At 33.8% G+C, this 25,419-nt stretch overlaps 1 protein-coding gene across 2 annotated transcripts; it reads left to right on the plus strand.

The window, feature by feature from the left end:
- Positions 1 to 36: 36 nt before the first annotated feature.
- On the plus strand, positions 37 to 25,419 carry KDM5A_1 (Lysine-specific demethylase 5A). Of its 2 annotated transcripts, XM_012940568.3 has the most exons (23): positions 37 to 421; positions 971 to 1,126; positions 1,352 to 1,429; positions 1,463 to 1,522; positions 1,557 to 1,793; positions 1,827 to 1,886; positions 1,925 to 2,024; positions 2,069 to 2,088; positions 2,131 to 2,415; positions 5,530 to 5,756; positions 6,665 to 6,796; positions 7,536 to 7,818; positions 8,565 to 9,129; positions 11,325 to 11,632; positions 13,275 to 13,603; positions 15,224 to 15,602; positions 16,327 to 16,712; positions 17,557 to 17,839; positions 19,578 to 19,817; positions 21,442 to 21,534; positions 22,525 to 22,659; positions 23,107 to 23,355; positions 24,166 to 25,419. In XM_012940568.3, the coding sequence occupies exons 2-23, from the start codon at positions 980 to 982 to the stop codon at positions 24,475 to 24,477; spliced, it is 4,908 nt and encodes a 1,635-aa protein (XP_012796022.1). In that variant the 5' UTR covers positions 37 to 421; positions 971 to 979; the 3' UTR covers positions 24,478 to 25,419. The 2 variants fall into 2 exon arrangements, with proteins under 2 accessions (XP_012796022.1, XP_051074461.1); XM_051209039.1 differs by having other exon boundaries at positions 2,131 to 5,756; positions 19,578 to 21,534.

A 25,419-nucleotide genomic window follows, 5' to 3' on the forward strand; every position in this document is an offset into this window, starting at 1 on the left:
GCGATTGATATAAATAATTCCTCGCCTAATTTTATTGCTCATAAGTAGTAGTATTAAAATTACTAATATAATTAATAAATAACATAAAAATACCCAATACGTAAATTTCGTGAATTCAAGCACATAAGATATGCGTTACAGTGTTCATACGTTGTGCTATTTAATAATTCGAATATTTACCTGACTAACTTTCGCTGACATTCCAGTATTCTTGCTATTAGCGTGTCGTGTTCAAATAAAAGTATTTACAGGGAATGAACTCGAATAACCACAATAATCGAGGGAGTACGCGAGAAAAGCTTTACTGAGCTCCTCCCCACTTTTTATATCTGGCCAATCAGGAAGACCCAAGTGGTGCCATTGCCCAACACTTCTACGCACGCAAAAAGCCAAGTACAGGATATCAGTATCTCAAGTAAAGGTTAGTGTATTTTGTACCAAGCTATCATTTTCCGAAATCGGGATGAGCTCCCTCATCCCCCAAACGTTGGATTACGTGTAGTAATTTTCATGGATAAATGTTGCTTTACACAGTGGCAGCCCATATAAAAACATTTGGGTCCTAAATATATTTAGAGTCTCAGAGGAATTTATAAACACCCTAAATTAATTACTTTCCCAACTCAATAATTTTGTTGTTTGTAATTAGTAGCTTATGACTTCCTAGTGAATTTTCCGGGCTACATTAATCAGTAGGTCTTTGAAAATCTTACTTATTGCTGTCGCATATCCAGTGCATATATGAGAGAAGTAGCTCCTACGTTCTGCACTATTCAACTTCATAATGCCGCCAGACAATCCCATGTACCGCCATTGCACTAATGGCTACTGCCTCTACAGACGTCCTCATAATTCCGTCATTTATTGGTACTGCATACCGTTAATTTCTTGGACCTGAATATTATTTGATTTTATGTATGAATGTCGTAACTTAATTTCCTTAACTCATTAAGCGTTTCCCTGCCTTTAGGAGTGAAATATGCCTAGCGATTTCTCCTTTGTACCACCTCCTGAGGCTCCTGTGTTTTATCCAACGCCTGAAGAATTTGAAGACCCACTTGGCTACTTGATGAAAATCCGACCAATATGTATAAAAACTGGGATATGCAAAATCGTCCCTCCCAAGGTAGGCTTGGATACTTTATGTGACATTTTGATCATATTTCATGATCGTAATTATTTTGTTTGTAAGTTAGTTCTGACAAAACCTCGTAAATAAAAAATAGCATAGATTACACCACTATGTATATCGTACTAATTATAAGTATTCTATTAATTCCACAAGAAGTGTATATATTTTCTCCCCAACAATGTTACCATTTTATGGATTACTGTTAACTTTTATTTGCAGTGTTGGAATCCTCCGTTCGCTGTCAATATGAAGGAGTTTTCATTCACACCACGAATCCAGCGGTTGTACGAGCTAGAAGTAACTTCCATTTCTTTTTACATCAAACTCCAGGCTCATTCTCGTATCAAGTTGAATTTTATCAGCCGTCTCTACAAGTTTGTCCAGCTACAGGTATTTCCATCTTGTAATTAATTTTGCCCTACAGGGAGGCGACAAAATCCGAGTACCTAGTATTAGTGGACGCTACTTAGATCTATATGCTCTTCACAAACGTGTCGCAGAAGCTGGTGGATATCGTCAAGCTTGCGATAACCAATTGTGGTCTGATATTGCTGAAAAGTTAGGTTATCAAAGCCGTCATGCACATACAATTAAAACCAACTATGAAAAACTGCTACTATCATTCGACCAAGTTGTATCATATCCGTCTCGGCCCACCAAGGTAGTTCTGTGTTAATTTTTCTAACAATATTAGACCATTTATCACCCTAGAAGTCGTTGGAGTGGTTATAAACGTGGCAGAAAATCAATTGGGGTTAGTGTATTCTTAGAGACTAACTTATCAATTAATAGGAAGAGAAGATAGATTACTCGGCTAGTAACGAGTTAAAAAACCTGCAGTTTTTTGGTCCTGGACGAAAAGCTGTTGTTCCTGAAGATGGACGACCAAGCAGTAGGTTTTAAAAAATATTGGGTTTATCGCTTTTTATTCAACAGATTTCAAACCAGAAGTCAACGTAAGTTCCCGGAATTTTGTCTAGTTTCACTAATGTTTACAGATTGATGAATATAATTGTCGAGTTTGTGGTCATGGAGATGATGAAACCAATCTACTTGTCTGTGATACAGATAGCTGTCAAGCTTGCTATCACTTGTATTGTCTTGATCCACCTCTTCGTTCCATCCCAAAGTGCCAGTGGAAATGCCCTGAATGTGTCAGAGCTATCTGTTGTAATCCGGTGGATGTATATGGATTCCCTCAATCGAGCAAGACTTATTCTCTTCAAGAGTTTGGTGTAATGGCAGATCAATTCAAATCTACTTATTTCAAACGTCCATGCACTGTAAGTATGATTTGCAGTAGTTGTTTGCCATTTTCTGCTTCATTTTCTGGCTTGTAATACAGTTTCATTTCCATCGCTTCCGATCATTCAATGGCTTTTGTTAAAGAGCTTAAATTTTCACGTTTATCTTAGCATATAATGTATTTTCATTCCCTTACTAGTCATGCCAATTTCCTCTCCGGTACTCGTGTTACTTTTATTCACTAAGTTCAGTCATAGTTGCTTAAATTCATATCAAGATAAGATTGTTTAATCATAATTTATGTTGAGCAATAGACCAGTGCTCATGCCTTTATAATGACATTCAGTCAGTCAGTCAGCTACAACGTAGGACCAGGCACATATGTGCATCCGTCCAAGTTGCCATACCTAATTAGCACCGGATTCATAGAAGTAGATAATTCAGTGGTGGTAATATATTAAGGAAATATTGCATATATGGACATAGTACAGGAAGAAGGAATCAACAATGACATTGGATTCATGTGACCGAAATCCTGGTGTAGTATATGAGTGTGTTCATAAATCTGCTCGATGTTCGTGGCTTTTAAGTAATGTTCATCTACGATTGGCCAAAACGGAATATATTGGTTCACTTTTTGTACTGGCTCCTTCATTCTTATATACTGACTAAAACCACCGTTCTAGAATGAATGACTTCACAACTGGTGTAGCTGCTAGATCTTTAGTCGCCCATAATCATTATTTTATACTTATGGATATTCGTTTTTACTTCTAGTAAATTAGTATGTCTAAAAGCCTTTTTCCAGAAAAAAGCATGTGATCTGTTGGTATACTTCATATTGTTATTGTGCTTTGGAACATCAAAGGACGAATAAATATCAGATACCAAAGCATTTCGGTAACTAGACGAAACAGATACTAACCGAGAAGATTCGAAGTAAAATATTGATCGCTTAAAGTATTATGAAAGTAGGCGCATTTATTCCCAATTTACTTGTTCCTTTTCCACCTACGTCCCACCGGAAAGCATAAACGAACTTTTTTCCTGGAAAAACTACCTTCCAAATCAAAGAAACTGGTCAATATATTAAATTTATCACTGCTCGTAATATTGAACTACCTACTTTTAATCACACCACCTCTAGATTCTGCTACTGACACCTTTTATGTTATCACCTACTGAACCGACCGGTATCAAATATCGGTAACCTAATTATTGGTCGACAAAATGTATTCTCCCCTCATATTTTCAGTAGCACAAGAATCACCGCTTTAATGTAAATCTCTTCCTCTTACTTTTTCTAACTTGTCAGCTGAAGTTTAGGAAATAGTCAACGAACCTTTCAAAACATTGCAAACTATACACTGTGTATCTCATTGTATGATCGTGTTAGATGTATATTGTTTCCTAGATATACATTCTGCTTTTGTTTGTTCAGTTACTCATAAGTAGCGGAGGACTTTGCAGGAATCTGCATCTGTCAAAATTGTTTAACTTCATATTCTCACAGAAAAGGATTAACAAAATGTAAAACTGAAGGAGCGAAAACGCTAATGAAAATGGTAAACGATGAATACGAACTATTGTTCGTAGGGAACAGATAAAATCAAGGTGTTAACACTACCAAGTTAAGCTCAAAGCTGAAAAGTGAAGAATACATCTACTCAAACTGTTTTTTGATCATTTCACTTGAGGTGTGTAGTCATAGATACTGATAAAAAGGGATTGGAAGGTTGAAGGTAGTCATTTATGGGTTTTAGTGTGCCTTTGATTGCACGTCAAGTTCTAGGTTTTATTATAATTATGGACTAAACCATAACTAGTGTACTCAGTCATTCTGTTAGCCTTATTTATCTGGGAAAGCACCAGTTGGTTGAATGAAGTCCCTTACTTGTTAGAGGGAAATGGTAGATTACCGTGAAGGGAACGTTTCAAAATCCACTGCAAACGCTAGTAAATCCACCTTGCCTTTTTCATCCTCATAGGAATCTCATGATATCATGCCTTTTTTCCGAGGCTACTCATGTTCTTTCTAATAACAATTTTGGGATTATTCTTCTTGCTCTTCAACAAACAAGTTTGTTTAGTCTGATTCGTTATAGTATTCCATATTGTTTTGTATGTATGTTTTCTCCCTTCAGTGGATATTTGACAAAACCAAACAGCACAATAATGTTATATATCGTTTTGAAGAGACTTGATTTTGCAATCGCATCAGGTCTGCGTTGGCTATCAGCTGGTAAGCTTACTCGGTAAAATGTTAGGCCGTGTTCTCAAATAGCCCTGTTAAAGAAATTGAGTAAATATGCCTATGCCATTGGCAAAGATATCATGTCTGTTTATCTCTATTCATCTTTCCATTTGTAAAACAGTTCAGAAAACAAATCAAATATCATATTACAATCTCAACGTGATTAAAAAAAGTTGCTGTTAAATAGTTTCCTAGTCATAATGTTATAGGCGATGAAGATTTAATCAGTAGTGTTATTATTTGAATCACATCGCTTTGGCCCATTTTTAGTATCATAAATACGACATAATTTGTTTTATGGAGAAATGAAGTTTGTTGTTTTTCCGTTTAGTATTTCGCTCCTGAATGCTATTCAAGTTTTAGGATTCCCCTAAATAGTTTTAGATTCGTTTCTATTTTGCTTACAGAAGGGAATTTCTGCTGTAGTTTGAACGTATGTAGTCTATATTCATTACTAGTATTGTAGAACTGTCAATTTCTGACTAAGCATGAGAAATATCTTTAATATAATTATTTAATCACCGTTTTATGACTCTCTGGATCTTATAACTTTTCACAATTAGCCATTAGACAGTGATCGCTGAGAATTCGTTTCCATTTTCTACCTAGTTTAGGGAAATGGTATAAAATTAGTTACGTGCTATAATTGTGCCATGGTCTCATCGAAAAAGTGTTCATCCAATCTGCTACTCACTGTTTTGTCCCATCTTACTATCCGATTTAAGACCAGTTTATAAGCTATTGCTAAAACGTTTATTAAATATTTGATCTTACGTATACCTTCATTAAGTGCAAATGAGAATATTGCCTGTACATATTTTTTGAGAGTTAAGTATTATATACCATAAGTAGTAGTCTTAATATAAACGGATACGTAACATGTCTTTTTTATGAACAGGATGTGCCATGCAGTGAAGTAGAACGTGAATTCTGGCGTATCTTACAGGAGTATAATGATGATGTCGTCGTTGAATACGGCGCTGATATTCACTCAAGTTCTCAGGGGTCGGGGTTTCCAACAAAATCAATGCTAAAGAACTTAGTTGGCACTGCTTCCCAACTAGCAGAAGCAAAGAAGTACGCTGATAGCCCTTGGAACTTAAATATATTACCGTTGTTAGATCGGTAAGTTGAATAACGTTGATTGTTTATTTCCTAAAAATGGTAGTGTGATTTAACGTAGTTTGTTTTAGAAATATGAATTGCAACGCGGATGTAATTACAGCTATTTCAGTTCTGTAATAAGATGACCCTATGATTTAGCCGCTTAACTTTATTTATTATGTATCAGATTCCAAACTAATTTTGCATACTACTGTTTAATCAATCAAATAGTATTTTTTTGTTCCTGCCCAATGGGTACCATTAATTTCAACTGAAATTTTGTGGTTTAATATGTTGATTTTCTATTCATACTCGATACTTAGACAGTAGCTTTGTAGGTAACAAACTGAAACTGAGATAATTGTGTACAACATAACCCCTAACAATAGTACATCATTATCTCAATGAATAATTCAAAACTCTTCTATGTGTATATCACGCCAAATTGTAACCCATTTCTACTTTTCAGATTTTTCTATTTTTTTTCACTTCGAAGTTTGTTATTTGATATCCATCTGGTTCTTCAGTTTATCTGCTCTAAAGAATACCTACTCTTGGTTTTATGAACCATCTAGAAATATAAAATCATCTTCCTAAATTCTTATATAAGTTTATACATTGACCATATTATGGGGCCTTGGATGTTAGGCAAAAGAAAACTAACAAAATGGACACATTTAAAACTGTTAAAACGTACTCGTAATTTAATGAATATTAATTGCTTCCACAGTATGTTATCAATTTCATCATTAGTCAAGAAATTTATTAAGCGTCTAAGGAGACTCACTCCGAGATTAACATGATCTATGAAAGGTTGGTGGTTGTATGAAATATGATATTTTTTAACTCGTTTATCATATGCACATATTATTTAATAAATGTTAAATAAGTGATTAATACTGTCCTTATAATTTTTTGATGACTAACAGATCAGTCTTGAGGTTCATTAAAGGAAACATAGACGGTATGAAAATCCCTTGGTGCTATGTTGGTATGGTTTTTTCTAGCTTTTGTTGGCATATTGAGGATCATTGGAGCTACTCCATCAATTTTAATCATTGGTTAGTTGAAAATTGGCTTTTAATAATTCATGTTAATTTGACTTTTAAAACTGTGGCCGCTTGTGAATTCCAGTTTATCTCCCATGTCACTAACTAGATTCACAGGTCTGGTTTTAACTTGTGAACACTGAAACTTCCTATTTTATTCTCCTAATTTCGTATATAAATGTCAATACGTATTAGCAACCTCTGTACTATTCTGCATCTATCATTTAGATTTTCAGTGATTTCTTTATGATCTTGTACCGTGTGTTTGAGCATTTTGGAAACCACTATGCAGTTCCTAATGTAGTTCTAAAGCACTATCTTTCAACTAATTTAGTGGATAAACTACTGCCAGACTGCACACCAAACTAGTTATTTCCACTAGAAGAGGCAGTAAAACTCATTTTAAAGTATACTTGTTGTTAAGCCATGTAACGAACTGTCAAACTAGTAATAATAAGATCCGTATGAAGCGATTATTCACTAAATTTGCTAAACTAGAAATATTTATATATTTTTATGAATTTTCTTACCACTTAATGCTCATAAACTCAGTTTACATTTCCAGTTACTGTTAGTCATACATACTTCTTGTATTCTTTAACAGCCAGGCACTAATTCATTTTACTGCTATCTGTCTGTTTTTGTTCATTGTTAAAAAGTTATTTTTGGTTGGGGGATCTAGCACTTTTATTAACACTATCCACTGTGATCATCTTTTAAATTGAAATGTTTTTCGTGGACTGTAAAATAGGGGTGAGCCGAAAACTTGGTATGGTGTATCCCGTTTGCACGCAGATGATTTTGAACGCGCTATGAAAAAACACGCTACAGAACTTTTCGATCAAGCCCCAGATTTACTGCATCACATTACAACTAATGTAAATCCGAATATTTTACAAGCAGAAGGTGTACCAATATATCGGACTGATCAACACTGTGGAGAGTTTGTCGTGACATTTCCGCGCGCTTATCATTCTGGATTCAATCAAGGCTTCAATTTTGCTGAGGCTGTTAATATATGTCTACCTGATTGGGTAAGCTCATTTTTTAACATCCGTTTGAGCTTTTAAGTCACATTCGAAAAAAATTATTTGTTGAATTACTAAAAAATTCAGTTTAAAAAATTCCTCTAGTTTCTTTTGCAATTATTGTCAAAATACCAGCGTGTAATAATAAAATTATATAAAACAACTGTCAGTATGCAGCATAATGCCCACTACAGTATCTAATACAAACGCATTCACACTATTAAAGTTGGTTTTGAACTGTACAACCTCAAGTTACTAGCCACTAGTTTTGTTAGTTATTTGAACTTCGTTTAGATTATGTTTTACCGTTCTGTCCAAACCAATATCCTAACTCCTGGTGGATTGTTATTGTTTAGCTTCATGGAGACGATATTCTAATTTTAAGAGGTTGGGCGTAACATAAACTTCACTAAGTGTCTTTGGTTTACTCTTGTCGTATCTATTTTCTAAAATCGGAAAATGCTGAGTTGCTCCCTGAGTTTGATCACTGTTCCCTTTGTACAATGTCATCTTGAAATGGGAGACACTTGTTATAGTTTGTGTGTGTTTTATTATGTGCCATTTTATACTGCTCTGGTATCAATAGATTGAATCAATGACTGATATCAGTTATTATTTTTGTGTTTTTATCATTGATAATATCAATTTCGTTTTGGGGCAGTGGCTTCATACGTGAACAACTTTCTGTTACTATTAATATATTTTAATTGATAATTCTTCAATCGTATGTTTTAAAATGTTGCATTCCTAAGCTTCCTATTGGCCGTGCTTGTATTGAACATTATGCTGAAATTAAAAGACATTGTGTATTTTCAAACGATGAACTATTATGTACATTGGCTGAAGTAGCTGTGGGCAATGTTCTTCCAGAAGAAATACTCACTTTAACAAATCCTGTTACTAGCTGTAATTCAAATGGTGAATGCTCAGACAATCCTGAACCTCATATCAGTGAAAAACTACCTCCTGGTTGTTCAACTTCAGGTCTCGACATAGGTGCTGTAGCTATTGTGCATCAAGAGTTTACTTGTGTGCTCAAAGAAGAACGACGGTTACGAGAATTAATAATCCAAAGTGGTGTGTCTAATTCGAGAAAAGTTAGATTCGACGAAATGTCAGATGATGCACGTGTCTGTGATTTCTGTTTGACTACTCTTTTTTTATCTGGAGTTAGTTGTTCATGTATTTATGAATCGAACACCAGTATTCAAAGATTAGAGAACCCAAATGACCGTTCTTTGGATGACCTTAGTACAACTGCACGAAAACACAAGATGTCGGATGAACCATATGGCATTATAGATGAATCTAATGAAGGTGTGTTTTTTTTTCGTTTTGACTTCCTAATTCGTCATCTTATTTGTTTCAAATTATTTTTTAAGCATTTTTGTTGATAATCAGTAGTTTTAGCTAAGTTATTACTAAGAAGTTAATACCATCCTACTACTTTTAAGTAGTGTGGTTAGTTTTATGAATTTTCGTCTTGTCCTAAAGTTAAATCAGATAACTTTTGAAAAACAAGAAACTTTTTGCCTACCTTTAGGCTTCCATAATGCAACCTGCTAAGTTAGTCAGTCAGTACTTGAAAAAATCAGCTTCAGTTACCATTCTACATCGCAACGAGATGAAATTTACAATACGAATGGCATAAGAATTGAAATTATAGTAGTATCACTAGTAATGAGAAATATGGTTCGGAGTGATGAATTTTAGTGGTAATACTGAAGCTCAAAACTTAGGGTAAGATGTATTGTGATTCCATCCGCACCAACTGTTATAACTGTACTGCAGATTAGGGCGCAGCGTATTATCGATCGGACCAAAGACGCGTAAACACGTAAGAACGGCCTAGAGTTGGTCTCGCTTCCCTGTCTAGCCCAGCCAGTTGAGTCCAGAACGCAAGTCTCAGCCTCTGAGATATGAGTCGTTATACTTCAAGAATACTGAGTTTATATACCAAACAAACCGACCACAACGTACCAACAAAATATGAAACAACATTTGTACAAGAATTAACCAGATGTGGCTGTGAATGTGGGAGGTAGCGATTAACAGACAGGTAATAATTCATGAATGATAAGTCGTATAATAATAGTTCATAGGTCAAAATCAAGCTCATAATAAGAGGGACATGAATATGAACAGTTTAGTTACATAAAAATTATACGATAAAAATATACTCATAATATTGGTCCATAAATGGATCCCGAAAATTGCCTTATCTGTCGTTACCACAATTTCATCTCATTGTACTAATGGGGTACGGAAACTTGAACCTATTTACACACGCACCATGTTCTACGTCGCATTTGACTGAATGACGCCACAGTAACCGATCTTTAGCCATATCACTCAGTCTCTCTCACTGATGATCTTATAGACCTCAATCAAGTAGGGTGGATCTACCAACACGTTTCAGTGACTTCATTGACTGATACTCCATCTTGGTTTGGCCTCCATCAGTCTTCATTTAAACAATCCCTAATTCAGTCAATATATTGGGTGTCGAGGTAGTCAACGTTTGGCCATGGGTTTGGTTACTACATACCTCAGCTACCTCATTAAATGAAGGCTCAGTCTCACCAATCAATTCGTCTCTTAAGTGTTGAAGTGTATAGGTTTTCTAGGAGTTTTAAACCGTTGAAAACCCTATCTATCGCTTCATAATTTACCATGGTTCTTTAACTGTTCAGATCGTAATACAACATACATTCAGTGTTTGTCATTAACTTCTTGAATTAAACAATCGTTTTACAACTTATGTCCCACAATTTCATTTTTATCGAGTCATACTATCTAAGCCTGACCTTACTATCACTAGTAGTACCTGTATTACGCAGGTATTCATCTTGGTAATTTCTTTCTTTTGTACTGATAAGATGTGGCAACCTGAGGGCAATGCACGTTTCGTGTCAGGTTCATGAATTCCTTATGGCAGACTGACTTCAATCCTAGTATATCTTTGTGATACCATGTTCTTTTAAATTAAGAAACAAAATAACCGTTCATTTCATTGAAATTCCTGTTACCTTCGTTTGTTTCCCAAACATCTCAAACGTAACCAGTCAGTCTGCAGTGGTGCATCATTTCAGGATGTTTTTCACATAGCTACTAACCAATACATAAATTCCAAACCCCCTAATTTTCATCCAATTCATAGTTTTTCATTACATTTTATACTCAAAAATCTAGCTAGTAAACAGTTTATTTGTAAAAGCAATCAGCTATTCAGAATATTTCACTATTTTTCATTTGTGAATTATTGGTGATATGGTGTCGTTCATGAAAATTAGTTGTAATACTATCGCTTATCTAATTTCCAAATGTAGTTTTACTAAAAAAATACTATTCATCCGAAAGTTTGGCTATTGAATGAGCAGACGACAATCAGATATGATGTAAATCAGGTTAAATTATATTTCTAATGGAAATTTGAATAGGATTTTTCAAATGCTTCCAGCGAATAATTTAGTGCAGTGTTCAGAAAAGTATTTCTTTTTTACCCCTTACAGAGGAAAAGCGACCTCCTAGCCATATGGTTTGTCTAAAACATGTGTCCGAATTGTGCAAGAAATGTCCACCCTCAGTTTTTGTACTCAACTATCATTACTCAATAGAGGAACTATGCAGTTTAGAACAATGTTTGGCTGATCGCCTAGCCCATTTTTATGCATGGAGAAATCAGTTATCTGTTATAATTAAACCGAGTGATTCCAACACTTTCTCAAGTAATCACTTCATGAAACAAGAAGCTAATGATAATCATGTTGTTGTATCTAACAACTCAACTTCAGGTACTATGACACTTGAGGAATTGGAGGTAATTAATAATGTTATAAGACTTGTCTTTTGTTCTTATGTTTTTTGTACGAAATTTATACAGATAATCTAGAATATAACATAGAAAAATGATTAGCCAAACTTTATTTGTGACAAAAGTTTCAATTTCTATTTATGCTTCATATGTGGGAACTTCGTGTTAGTAGTTCAGACACTGATACAATGAATTATAAATTGTAAATTTTTGTACATACTTTATTTTGTGGATTCGTTTTCATAGGGTAAATGTAGCTCCTAGCACATTACGTAAGCGTGTCAGTGTTTATTAACTTGCATTTAATTGCGATTAGAATGTCCATTTTGCACCAACTTCACTTATGCTACTGAAAACCATTGAAATGCTCACCTGAGTTTATACAGCGGCTTAAATTTAAAATAGATAACCGAACATTACTGTTTACTTTATCTGGTAGAGTCTTCCATTTGTCGATGAAATTTTCTACCTATTGTCGTCAGACTAGACAGCAAAGACAAGAGTTTAAAGAAATATTTCATTGAACTCAACTGCATATTTAGATGGAAGCATTCATATTCTTGTAATCATTGTTTTCATAAATAGAGCTACACAAGGAGCCGTCAAGAAGTGAATTAAATATTAGCGATTATTCACAGGCCTATGTTCAATTTTTTAAACCATGCCAATTATGTGTAAACGTATAATACTATATAGGCACCAGATTTTTGACGACTAGGTTTCTACTTTAACGCATTTGATGAGAAATAAAACCCTTTATATTGAATTCATTTGACCACTAGTTATGGCTCTCAGGGATAAAGTATAAACTATATTCTCATAGTTTTCTGAAAATATGACGTAAACAGTCATACTGTAAAGCGACGCATTCACTTTCTTTAAATAATTCATTGTTTCGCAATGTCGTCGCATGAGATATTGTTTTGTAGAAAAACGTAGCATGTACCTAATCAGTTTATGAAAATGATTATTTTTATATTTTTATTGGTGAGTCATTGACGGTGTACACTGCTACCACCTCTACATTCATCAAAGTGGTTTCCATTCTTGCGTGTCAGTACCTCTAAAACCGTTCTTCATTTTTAGTGTTCTACGAACTAAAGTACCTTTAAACAAATGGGAATGTTCAATGAATTCCCATAAATGTTGACCGTTGGCGTGATTATATATCGGGGTGAGGCACCAGTCGTTAAGCCAGCAAATCACTGGTTCAAACCCCACTCCATTTTTGGTTCAAGCAACAGGGTAGTTTCACTAACCCTCACATTTCAAGTGAGGCTACAAGTTCAGTACACGGATCTGTGCCCAATAGTTGGGTTGAAGTATATGAGGTTTACTCTATCATTTGAGTTGTCAAATGAATGTTATCCGTAGATAAGTAATTTGCCATGTTAGAACTAGTGGGTGAAGTGATTTTAATGTACGAATATTTTTACAAGTTTACCTTGTCTACTATTCTAATCACCCTGAAATCTATTCGTACTTTGAATCATTTGATTACAAGCTAAGTATTCTTCGACTTTAATCCAATTATTCGAAGAATTCTTACAAAATTATCGTCGCACATTTTCTTCATAACAGCTTTTTTTAACAAGATTGTTATACTTAATGCCCTAAAAATATAGATTTGCATTATTCTTGATATCAGATAAAATTGACCGAAGGCAAGGCTGCTGGCTATCATACTGATGACATCTACAACGATGCTAAAGCTATGTTAGATCGTGGTAAACATCTTCAACAAATATGTGTCAAATTAAAACCCTCCATTATTGGTTCCGGGAACACTGATAAGTTCAAAAGCTCATTAACAAGCATATCATCGACCGTCAACCCTGTAAAATTTCAAACCCGACGTCCTGCTACTTTTACCGTGGCGACTTCTTCGACTAACGGTTGTGCAACACCACATAAAATTATCAAATTGCCTTCGAATAATGGATATGTAGTTCTCAACCATGAACTTGACGTCAACAAGTAAGTGTAGATTTCTTCGAAACATCTCATTTTAATGTACAATATTCTAATATTCGTGTTTCACGTGAAAGAAATAATCTTTTGTTAACTTATCTTAATTGAAACCAAACGTTTAATTAGCTTAAAATAACACTCATCTTCATGAGTACATAATAGGTTAAAGTGAAATCAGTTTAGTTCCTATCTCAGTTTGAAAATCTGAGAGCAGAAATGCCTGAGTTTAATTTATCAGAGTCCATTTCACATAATAACTCCATTCCAGACAACATGGAAACTAATGACATTTTGAATAGATTCACGTGTGATATGAGTGATGAATTTATTGCATGTTGTGATTACTGGTACTGAAAATTCCTTATAGTCAGTCATCAAATAGGTAATAAATTACACATAGATTATTACGTAATGTAGTAATAGATTTCACTCCTTTTATGCTTCTTCCATTAATCGAATGGCTGAATACGTCTTGATGAAGGTAAAATCTCGACAACCCCAAAATGAAAACAACCATGTGCTCACTAGTGACTAGCTTTAAGAAGGAATTCTCGGAGTTCTAGTGAGAAACCGTGACCAGCCGAGTCTAACCGTATAGGGTGAGGCGGTTACTCACTGAAGATGGTTGCACAATATCATGCACTGGTTGAAGTTAGACATTAACACCGTTGGATGTCGACACAGAGGTTTAAAGGTTGGGCGTCCGCACGCGTGACCGAAGGTCATTGGTTCGTGTCCTGTGTACTGGATTGTGGATACGAAGTGCTGAGGAGTCCCATACTAGGACGAGACAGCCGTCCAATGCTTTCAGGTTTCAATAGTGATCTAAAATTGATCGGTTCATGGTTTCAATCAAATCCACACAACCCCAAACTGGAAGTTAGAATATTTGCTTAGCAATCAAACTCACAGTTTCCAACCCTCGACCTTCAGGTCCGAATACTGTTCTACTTTGTTTTTGTCAATCGAATAATCTCGGTAGTCTTTACATCAAAATAATTGATCCATATGCTTGTACATGAATATATTCTTGGCTGTTGGATCGAATCAAATTAAATTACCTTTTCTCACTCAAGTTACGCCGTGAATACATAACTCTTGAAGAACGTATAGTTGTTTATGCAAAGGCGGAAAATTTAATACAGTTGCACTGGCAGATTTTTGACATATCAGTGCTATCGGCACTAGATATTTATTTGTTGATTTAGTGTCATGTTAACTGGTTATGTTTCCTATCTTAAAGGCATATAATGCAAAAATTAAAAACTGGGACTGAAATTAAAACGTTTTTTTCTTTACTTCAATGAAACATTTTGAGCGTTTAACTATCAGCCGATCTTATCATTGTTAAAATTATTAATATTATTGGACGAGAGGTTTGAGGAGTTGAAAGAGGGAAAATGATGAACGAAAGGGGTTGGTTTATAATTATGAACCAAATTCGTTTTAATGTTATACACATGGATTCACGAAATTTACTGTTAAACTCCATAGTAATTAAAGTCATTAAGTCTGATTGTGATCTTATATAAAATAACGTTGTTCTCCTCAATGTGTTGTTCTATTTTTGACAATTGGAATCTTTACTATTCTGCTAGTCTTTGTTTTTTTGCTCTGAATTCCTAGTCCCCGGGAATACGATCTTTTACGACTGATGGAATCTTGTGAACAACAGCATCCTCTCAATCTTTTTGAGGATCCATCAGTACAATTAGTCAAACGGCTGTTAAGTCAGTTAACAACGTGGCACCAATCAGCCCGTGATATTATTAACCTACTATGCAATTTAATCCTAACAAATGCCACTCGAAGTATTTCTACCAGTTTTTCCATATCAGATAGTTTGTCCAATATTGGTGTTAGTGCGGATTGTCTCCCTAATGATTTCTACGCTTTCTCAACAGATGATCAAGCCTTAATAATCCTTGACCATTTTTTGGAGAAATTACGAAATGAATTCCCATCGTATGTGTATCGTATATCGGAATGGAATTCTCTTAATCTCGTGAGTTCTGGCATGAGTAGTTGAGTGTTGTGTATGGTAAATTAGTAATACTAGTGTACCATTTTTTTTCAACATGTACTTCATATGTTAATCAGTAGACTTTATGTTTCATGAGTAAGTTCTAGTATTTAGATAATGCGATTACCACATGGCTTCTAAAAGATTATCTTCTACACTAATAATAGGAAACCTTTGTGTTGTTTTGATTCATAGTCATCAACAGTTGTCCAGTAGTGTTATTTAGTAGATGACATGTATTTTGCGAGACAATCACAATTCTCAGCACTTCATCGAATAATCAACTAAAGTTGTTATTTATTGCCACTTTCTTTGTCCTGCCCCTTCTTAATCTAGGTTAGTATTTGAAATACTTTTCTAAACGTACCTTGTTAATTGCCATATCTAAATGTGAACTTAAAACGAATGCGTCGTAAGCCTCAAGAACTACAATGTATGGTCTGTTTTCAGTTTGAAGTGATTCTGGATACTATTCAAAATGAACATCCAACTTAAACAGTAATCCTGAGAATATCTATCAGTTTCCCTCTAAAGTCGTTCGATCTTTAATTTGTTTACTTTCTAAGAATTTGTAGCACTAAATTTTATTGACATCAAAACACCTTCAACGAACTTTATTGCTTGCTACATTATTGTTGTCACACTTTTGTCTATTGAGTTTTTATCTGACCTTACATTTTTCACCATTTATCTTCTTTGATTTTAGCTACGTCATGCATTGAGATGGCTCTGTATTTATGGTCGACATGATAACAATAAAAGTACGTGTTGGTCATTGCCTCATCTTCGAAAGTATTTGGTTTTTGGTGAGGAAATTATTTCACAGCTGACAGCAATTACCTCGAGTCAAAAATCTCACTCAAAAATAGTTCATTCATCTTCATCACCTGTTTCATTATCTATCCGAAACAACCAGACAATTTCTCAGTCTCCAGGATCTTCGTTTAATGTTAGCAATATCGACACTGCTTTAACTCAGATCATGAGGTTTGTACTAGCTCGAATGCATACATCTTTAGGAAATCTGACCCAGTTGGGTGTACAAGTTGAAACTCTAGTTGGTCTTTTAACTGAGATTCTCAGCAGTTCAAGGTGAATTACTTATAATAATAATATATAATTCATTTTTGTACCAATAAGATCACACTTCATTAATTGTTTGCTCTATGAACCACCAAATATTTTGTGAATTGGTGATTTGTTAACACAGTGAGAAGACGAAGGTTATCGGGATTACGTTATACATTTCGAACAATCTGATCACATATATACTAGTTAAGACATTTTATTGAAGCCTTGGCTATACTGAAACTAAAACCCTTTTTATGTGTTCAAAAAAAATTAGTCCTTACCCTTAACCTACCCAGGTAATACTAATTTATTATCCAGAGCGGTTTTCACATCGCTTTTGTGTACTTTCTTATTCATTTTGTCTTCGTTTGCCTTTTAATTTGTCTAGTTGACCTTTTATTTTTCATATAAAACGTCTTAATAAATATATATGTGATCAGATTGTTCGAAATATTTTACGCAAATATGTCACATAATCCTGATAACGTTCGTCTTCTCAATGCATTATCGAAATTTATCAGAGGGACTTATTGTCTTAGATTTTCTAACATGTTTTGCACTAGGTATTATATATATCCACAATGATATATTGACAACTTAAACTTTATCATTGGTCTCATGAACAGATTCAGTGAAATATCAATAGAATCGATCTATATTATTCAAACTAGTACTGTTAATATCATGTATTTATTTTGAATCGAAGAATGTTACCTACTTACTTACGCCTGGTTAAAAACGCTAACCAGAATGTTACTAATTTTTTTGTATGTGGTTTACAGGAGACAGGTGACCTGGATATCCTATACTGGGTCTTGGAATTCTTAACATTTTTATTTGTTTTTGTGTGTTTACACTAAAACAGGTCATCAATCTATCAAGAAATTGAGGATGCATTGTACCGAATAAAGAGTCTGGGAATTGATCACGTTACGGCTGTTAATGGACAAATACCACTAACAGATGAACCTCAACTTAATGCAGCATTAGATGAACGCCATTTCAATAGCATTGTAGATACTCAGTCAGTTACTACACCTGAAGATATCGCTCAATTAAAAGCACTTTTAAAACAGCATGTTGATGACATGATAAATTTGTGTTCCCGGGATGAATATAGTTCAAAAACTAAACCTTATTTAAATAAAGTAAGTTCATTAGTTTTTATTTTGCGTAATAAATCTCCTTATGTTTCATTTTGCTAACCTACTAATTTTATTAAGCGTACACAATAAACACTTTAGATTTTGTCATAATGGCTAGCTAAAAAATTGGATGAAGCTTAGTAAGAAATAAAGTAATTAAGATTTTACTGTCGCTGTTAATTTTTATTTCATTTTATTCAGGGATTGATCAAGTGACGCCGAACTGTTAATTATATAAGTAAATAAGATTTCAATCAACCTTAACAGATTTTCGTTATATTCATCACTCTGATTCAGTTTGACCTCTTTATTTGACTACTTAGCGATCAATATTATTGCTTTTCTAAGCGTAACGTTACCCATACCTAATTCATTTGTCACTTGTCTTTACTTTCTGAAACATACTTAGTTGTACATTTGTATTTACAGTGGGTTTTATGTGTTTGTAGAAAAAGGGAGAGATTATATCATATAGTCATCTGAGATTCCAATCGTCCAAAGGAAGGTTCCTTAATTATCTTTATGTTAGAGAAGAATAGGAGTATGAAAGTAACTTACGGGTCAGAAATATAAGGGATAATTGTTCACTTAACTGATAATTGGAAAGGAGAAGACATAAAGGCCATAATAACAATTGAATAATAATGATGAAAGATTGTTAGAGGGTAACAATAACTGACTAAGTGGACGATTATCTCTTCCCTGGCCTCTAGATCATTTCACAGACTTAGTTGTACTTACTTTAGCCATCACTACACAATGATTCAGCCTCGATAGTGTTTAATGTCCATTAATTTATTGAACTGTAGCTTTTCCGTTTGAATTATTTATTTATTTATTTCAATGCAAACATTGATACAAAGAGGTATAAAAATATGTATGCCCCATACAAAGTAGCTATCACTCAATTTGTGTTTGGGATAAGATACTGTCCGGGTGCCAAAAGCGAGACGGGTAGTTTTCTTAGGTGGCCACTCTCCGAACCTTTGGTCCAGAAGTCTAATCCACAAGACAGTGGAACAACGTTAGTAGATGCAGTCTCATGATAGCCGGTGACAAACAATAAGTTCATACTCCATTTTTCCCCTCACGATCCTGAAGCCCATGTGTTCCATGGGTCTGGAATAATGGTTTTCAAACCCCCTCCCCCTAGGTAGGTCCCTCGTACCCACCAACCCGCTTGGAGAGTCAAACATTCACTTCTCGTCCTCGCGACTTCGTAGACAATACCCCTGCCGCGAGAAGACAGTGAGTAGGACTTCCCTGACAATGGCTGTATATGCGTGGGTATATGGGCGTATTTCGAGAGGGAGAGCGAACGCTTCTCATTTTCGGTCGTACCACAGTTAAAGTAATATGAGATTTGCTAACAAACGAAGATAAACACATTCAGCTTTAGTGAATATACAAGACTATTATACTGTAGATTTTATTAACCGTTGATTTCTACTCGGACTTTGCCGTGTTAACGGCTTTTAATTCGTGGCAACAAACTGTTGTTCCACCTCATATTCGTTAGTCGAATTTCGAGTACCTGAGTCCATGTGATCTATTACTAACTAGTGGTCAAGTCCGTTGGGTTCTGTACGTCATACTATTTTGAATTTAATATCCATTGTCCCAGCAGTAGGATTGTCTGTGCAAAAACAAAATATAACTTCCCCAGTTATTATCAGAAGAATAATTACCACAAATATTATTTCACAGTTGCAATTGTTAACTGATTTCTTTTTTATTATAGGCAGAAATCTTGTGTGGACTCGGTCATTTGTTCTCACCAACTTCGGATTCAGATCGTTTATTAAGTTTCGTTACAACTAATCATAAAATTATTGTTATATCGGACAAATTAGATCGCCAGTTGAAAAAATTAAATGATCATGTTAACAACACCAAACGTGCTATATCGGATCTGTATAACAAATTCCTTCCTCATCATGGTTTGCCTGGATATAATATACAGACAGATTCATTATTAGAGGTGTGTTATGTGTGATTCTAAATATTCCTTTAAACGCAGTTTAACTTGTCACTTTTTAATAACATGGATTCAAAGGTTCTGAAACACAAAACTTAGTTATTATTACGGTTTTTACGTTGGCCTAATATGTTTCATCATACTATAATTCATCACAACATGTATCATCTGACGCTGATTATTCTCAGTAGATTTATACACTTGTGAAAATATCGATTGTAAACCAATAGTATTGTAAAAGATCGTGTTTTAGCTTACCTTTGGATCGGTCAGGAAATTTGATTTCTTTAAAGAAGATTTCTCGTATATTCAAATAATTATTCTCAACAATTCAAAGAACAAAAATAAAAAAGTAAATCTACTTTTATTGTATAAGAACTGGCATTTTCAGGCATGGAAATTTCATTTCACTTCATACCTGCCAAGTCGATCATTCATATTGTAGTAAGGAGTTAGGCTGCTTCTATTTATAATAAATCCAGTCTTTGTTCATCACCTGGTCATCTAGGTATGATATTTATTATCCTGCCAAATCCCTATTTTTAAACGTTTGTCTATCATAAAGAAGATATCATTTAATTTAAGATAGTTAAACGCCAATTCTCCTCTAAACTAAATTTCATACTTCCTCTTCACTGATACGCTAAGATTAGTTTGAAGCAATATAAATTATGACCGGTTTCGCATTTAAATTGAGTTTAATCTATAACAGGTAATATACATGTAAAAATGGTCCATCCAGTAAATATCTGGACTGTATCATTAAGCTTTGCAACAAAATTTGGGTACATTCTATAGAAAATTGATGTAAAGTCGTTAAGTGGATCGAGCGTTTTAGTTCAAGCCCGTAAAGAACAGCTGACATCAAAAGGACGATATTTTTTTCTTCACGTATAATTATAAATTGTGAGTGTATGAACATAAATATACAAAAAAAGTCATTCCTTTAAATGTTATTGAAATATGTACCAATATGTCCAAATGCACACTTTCACTTAAAGATGCATGACGCTGGAAAACAAATTATTTCTGGCGGTGATCACATTCCAGTCTGAATATAAACTACTGTTAGCCTGATTTTTAGATTTTATGGCCGCTAATAAGGTGATGACTACAAATTATTAACATTATTGTAAGGCGGATTTGAGAAGTGAAAAGAAGGAAGAAGTAAAATTCTATTTATTAATTCGTGGACCGTTATGAATTATAAATCTAAATCATATTTATTTTAAGGTTATTCGTAAAGAACACAAAGTTGATGAAGAGTCAGAAATGTGGTCAGTCTTCATTGTTGATGTAAGCATCCCACATCTACTGTCTATATACTTTCCAATTAGCGATTCTTTTTCCGAAGGATTGATAATGAATTAAATTTAAAAGATCGTCTGTGTACATATTTGTAGCAAAAAGGTCAAAGGATATAACAACTAGGAAGATACAAGTATATTGCTGATAGTTGTTGGTATGTTGAAGGAGATTAGACAGATTAACCTTTACTTTTTTTAACATCAGTTCACGTATTTACTAGATAAGTTACAAATGTGCCTATATGTTCCCAAAACTTCTGAAACATTTTTTATTGTCTACAATGTAGAACGTGACTAAATAATTTATTAACCAATTGTAGATTTTGTTGCCTGGGTTTTCAATGAAACATCAGAAATGCTTTGCTTTGCAGTCATTCAAAGATGCTTCGTCATCGAGTTATGATCTTTCACTTGTAAGTTTATCTTTAAGCTTCACTAAATATTTTAAAAACTAGGACTAAAGTTAAGCTTTCCAACAGTTGGTTTTTCATATTTTAGTTTACAATTTATATTTGTTGGAAGTACTTTTTGTAGTGTTTTTTTTAATGTATAACTGAGTATTAGAGTCCGCTGTGTGATCTAGGAAATCAGATAATTTATTTTACTCTTTCCCAATCGATAAAGTCGATAGTCTTACATATAAACTTACACTCTATCAATCTTTAACATTTTTCTAAATCACAAACATCTATTGTGTGTGTGGTGTTTTGAATATCCATCATCATTGTTTGATATGTCACTGCACAGTCTTAGTTCATTTTAGTTTCCCTTTGTTACTTTACACTTCAGTTTACATAAATCGATTTCCACTTTGTTTAGTTGTGGTTCCTTGATTTAAATACTCAACTTTCAGTTATTGAATAAGTGTTTCAAATGTTGTGCCCTCTAAGTAAATTTGAATAATAAATTCACAATTACGTGTAACCTTCAACTATCAGTTCTTGAATTGTTATTTCCGAAAGAAAGTACTTCAAAGTATTTTCTTATCACATCTCGTTTTATCCGTTGCTCTTAGTTCTGTAATGGCCCTCGTTCTCTGTTGAAGTAAACTATTTTTGATTCATTATTTTTCATTTTCAACTACCTCGATGCCTTCAGAATTTGTTGAAGCAAACAGATTTGAAGATATTAATTAGAAGGATAAGTTTATAAAAACTTTACACTCCACTAGATAGACAGTGTGCATTCAACCTCTTTTGAGTTTATTGTCGTTGCTTAGTAGACTAAATTAGTTAATGTCACTAGTACTGATACTTTTTGATTTTTTCGGCTCGTTTTGTGATCGCAGTCACCTTAGTCAAATTATCTAACACATTAGTAGTTTTACCTGTTTTTATTACTGATTTCAGTTTTTTCGTACATTGAAGTCTCTTCTTACCATTGTTTTCTTTTTCGTTATGTAGTCTGTATATAAACAACAAATGAAGGATCATTTTGATTACATATCGTCAGCACTTAAAAATATGTTCACAAAAGGTACTTCATGTGATTTATGTTCCAAGCGCTTCAAAATAACAAGAGTCATTACAGACCAAATTGTAAGTTGTATTGGGCTTTGTGATTGTTTCTCTTGTCAATTGTTTCTTCCTTGTAATTTCTTACACTGACTCTATCAAAAATTCCAGTTATTTAAATATGGTTACCTGTTTTGTGAGTTTAAATGAATTGGAAACTGACTTCGTTTCATATAGAAGAAAGGTATTGTGAGAGAAATGGGTTTTCGCTCCAGTTATTTTGTGAGCGTTGATTTGCTTTCAGTGAATTATATTAACGTTAAGTGATGAGTTTGTGAAAAAGATGAATTGAATTATTCTATGCAGTCGACTGAGCTAAATAGTATAACTGATTAATAGATTTTTTGTGTCCTAAACATAATACACTCACTTTTGTTTGCTTTCAAATCTCAACACTATGGTCTATCAAACTTCTCAACATTTCATTTCATTTTTTAATTATATCTTGCATTTTATTCCATTACAATCCAGATCTCCGAATGCAGTCCTTGTGATTTATGTTCATTATGCTCAGAAGATCTATCAGTATATCCCACATTTGATTGGCTCATGCGTTTTGAACATCACTGGTCCAGTTCTACCTCATCTAGTGTGAACAATGAGGAAATTGTTGATCTAACTGATGAAACGGATTGTGGAAATTATGGCATCTTGATTCTTCTGTGTAGCCCTGTTTCCACTGCTCTTCGACTTTGTATAAATCAAATTCAAGAGTATTTGGTAAGTTACTGTACAATCTTGGGAAAGTTTTTGCTCTTTGCTATACTATTGCCATTGATTTGCCAACAATAATTCTGTATATGTTAAAAAGTTAATTCTGTTAGCCTCCAGTTCTCCATCACCTTACATCCTACTTCAAGCAGTTAAAACATGTTCTTGGAGCATATTCTCATCAGAATACACTTGTTACACTATTCTAGAATCTCTCATATCCTGAATCTAATTCCTTAATCTATCCTCCTGTGATACTTAAAATCTGCTTGTTATACGATTTTTGAACCATAGAGACATTATTAAATGTAATTCTAATATCATTAGGGTATGTTCATAGCATCATATCATTTTGTATTTGTAAGATGGCAATAGTTGTAGAATCAGTCACCCTAACGCATCATCTTATTAGTTAAATTTCTTGTTAAGAACTTACTGCCTAGTTTGCAGTGCTCACTATCGACTACAAAAAAATCCCGAAATTCGTCCCACCAAGATCTTCATTTTTATTTATTTATTGAGAATAGAACCCAAAGTCACTGCTAAGATAAATTTCAAACCTTATTGTCTGCATAACACTGTGACGTCTACTGTTTACATTCCGTGCACATTGGGTGTATAAACATAATGTAGTCACCCATAAACTAATAAAAACATTGGTAACTTGAACATTTTTTAAATGATCTTTGTAAAAACAAATCAGTTTAAATTTTTCTCATTTTACGAAATGTTTTGTTACTTTGTATGGTTTTCGTGTGTCTGTTGAGTTTAGTATATCCAATATTTTATAGCACCCGATGTGTTTATCCTTATCCATAGGCTCAATTGGAACAAATTCTTCAATCACATGGGAACCGATTAAATGAAATCATTTCAAGCGTGAATCAATCGTTAATTCAACAACTACCAAGCTGTTTGATGGATTTCATCAATAAGATGTGCAGTTCACAAGATCCATCAGTTCTTACCAATCATTCTGACTTAACCTATGAACTCTGCAAAATATTGTGTGTTTTCCTTACATTCAAAGTGAATTTGTTGCCGTGTATTCAATTGATCGAACATATTTTATCATCACTATGTGTATTTAACGATATTAACGAGAATACTCTACAAAAATTAGGTTCTTAATGTGTGTTTTTTCAAGTAACTCTATTTAAAGCTTGTTTACCAAACAGTCACGTTTAGCTATTTACAAATTTTTTGATCATTGTTGTTTTTTTATACATTATTTGTCAGCGTTTGTTTTATTATATAAGTTGACGATTGTTGTTGGTAAATTTTGATATTTCTATATCAGTACGTAAGTAATAATAGATCTGGTTAACATGGTTCTTTGTTTATTACCTTTTCTTTAGTATTCATTATCTTAACTATTCATAGTTTTCCACTTCTGTGTATATGCATCAGCTGTGTTTTTTCATATACCTGAGTATATGGGCAGATGATGATATACAGATATCCAATTGCATTTGTCTTTACTTTTTCACGTTATTTCATCTGTTTGGCCACATATTTTCAACTTCGTTTGTATTTTTACTGCTTTTCTTTCTCGTAACTCATTGTGAAATTGTCATCATTTACATACTTTTAATTTATATATATCTACAAGACTTTTATTAATACTGATCTGAAAATTAATAAAGTATTTTATTCAGTTGTGCGTAACATATTATCATCTTTCTTGGTTAGAAATAAAGTACCTAAAATAATGGCGTGTTGTATAATAGGCAGCTTTCTGTCATCGAAATACTGAATTCTTAAAATTTTATGCCATACCATGTATGTATAGCTTGCAAAATATTAATCTTTTAGGTAACACCAACGTGACTAGGTGTAATATCTAACGTTCTTATAATAGAACCTAACATATGTAAGCACATTGGTTGAATTTCCCAAACCCAATTAACACAGTAAGGTGGGATTGTCAAAACAAATCCCAGAGTAGTACTTGTAGCAATAGTGTTAGTGGTAATAGAAAAGATTGGGCATCGAAGATATGATCCAAGAAAATATCAGTTAGTGGAATGAATAAGTTTATAGGGTGATTTGTAAACATACAGCTTAAGGCAA

Source organism: Schistosoma haematobium, chromosome 1, assembly GCF_000699445.3.
Source record: "Schistosoma haematobium chromosome 1, whole genome shotgun sequence".
Classification (NCBI taxonomy): Eukaryota; Metazoa; Platyhelminthes; class Trematoda; order Strigeidida; family Schistosomatidae; genus Schistosoma; species Schistosoma haematobium.

What these genes read in the sequence shown, in the direction of transcription:
- KDM5A_1 (XM_012940568.3), top strand. Translation starts at nt 980, where the DNA reads ATGCCTAGCGATTTCTCCTTTGTACCACCTCCTGAGGCTCCTGTGTTT. An exon ending in ATCCGTCTCGGCCCACCAAG is followed by an intron (nt 1,794 to 1,826) that starts GTAGTTCTGTGT and finishes TAACAATATTAG; the next exon opens with ACCATTTATCACCCTAGAAG. An exon ending in TCCATCAATTTTAATCATTG is followed by an intron (nt 6,797 to 7,535) that starts GTTAGTTGAAAA and finishes ACTGTAAAATAG; the next exon opens with GGGTGAGCCGAAAACTTGGT.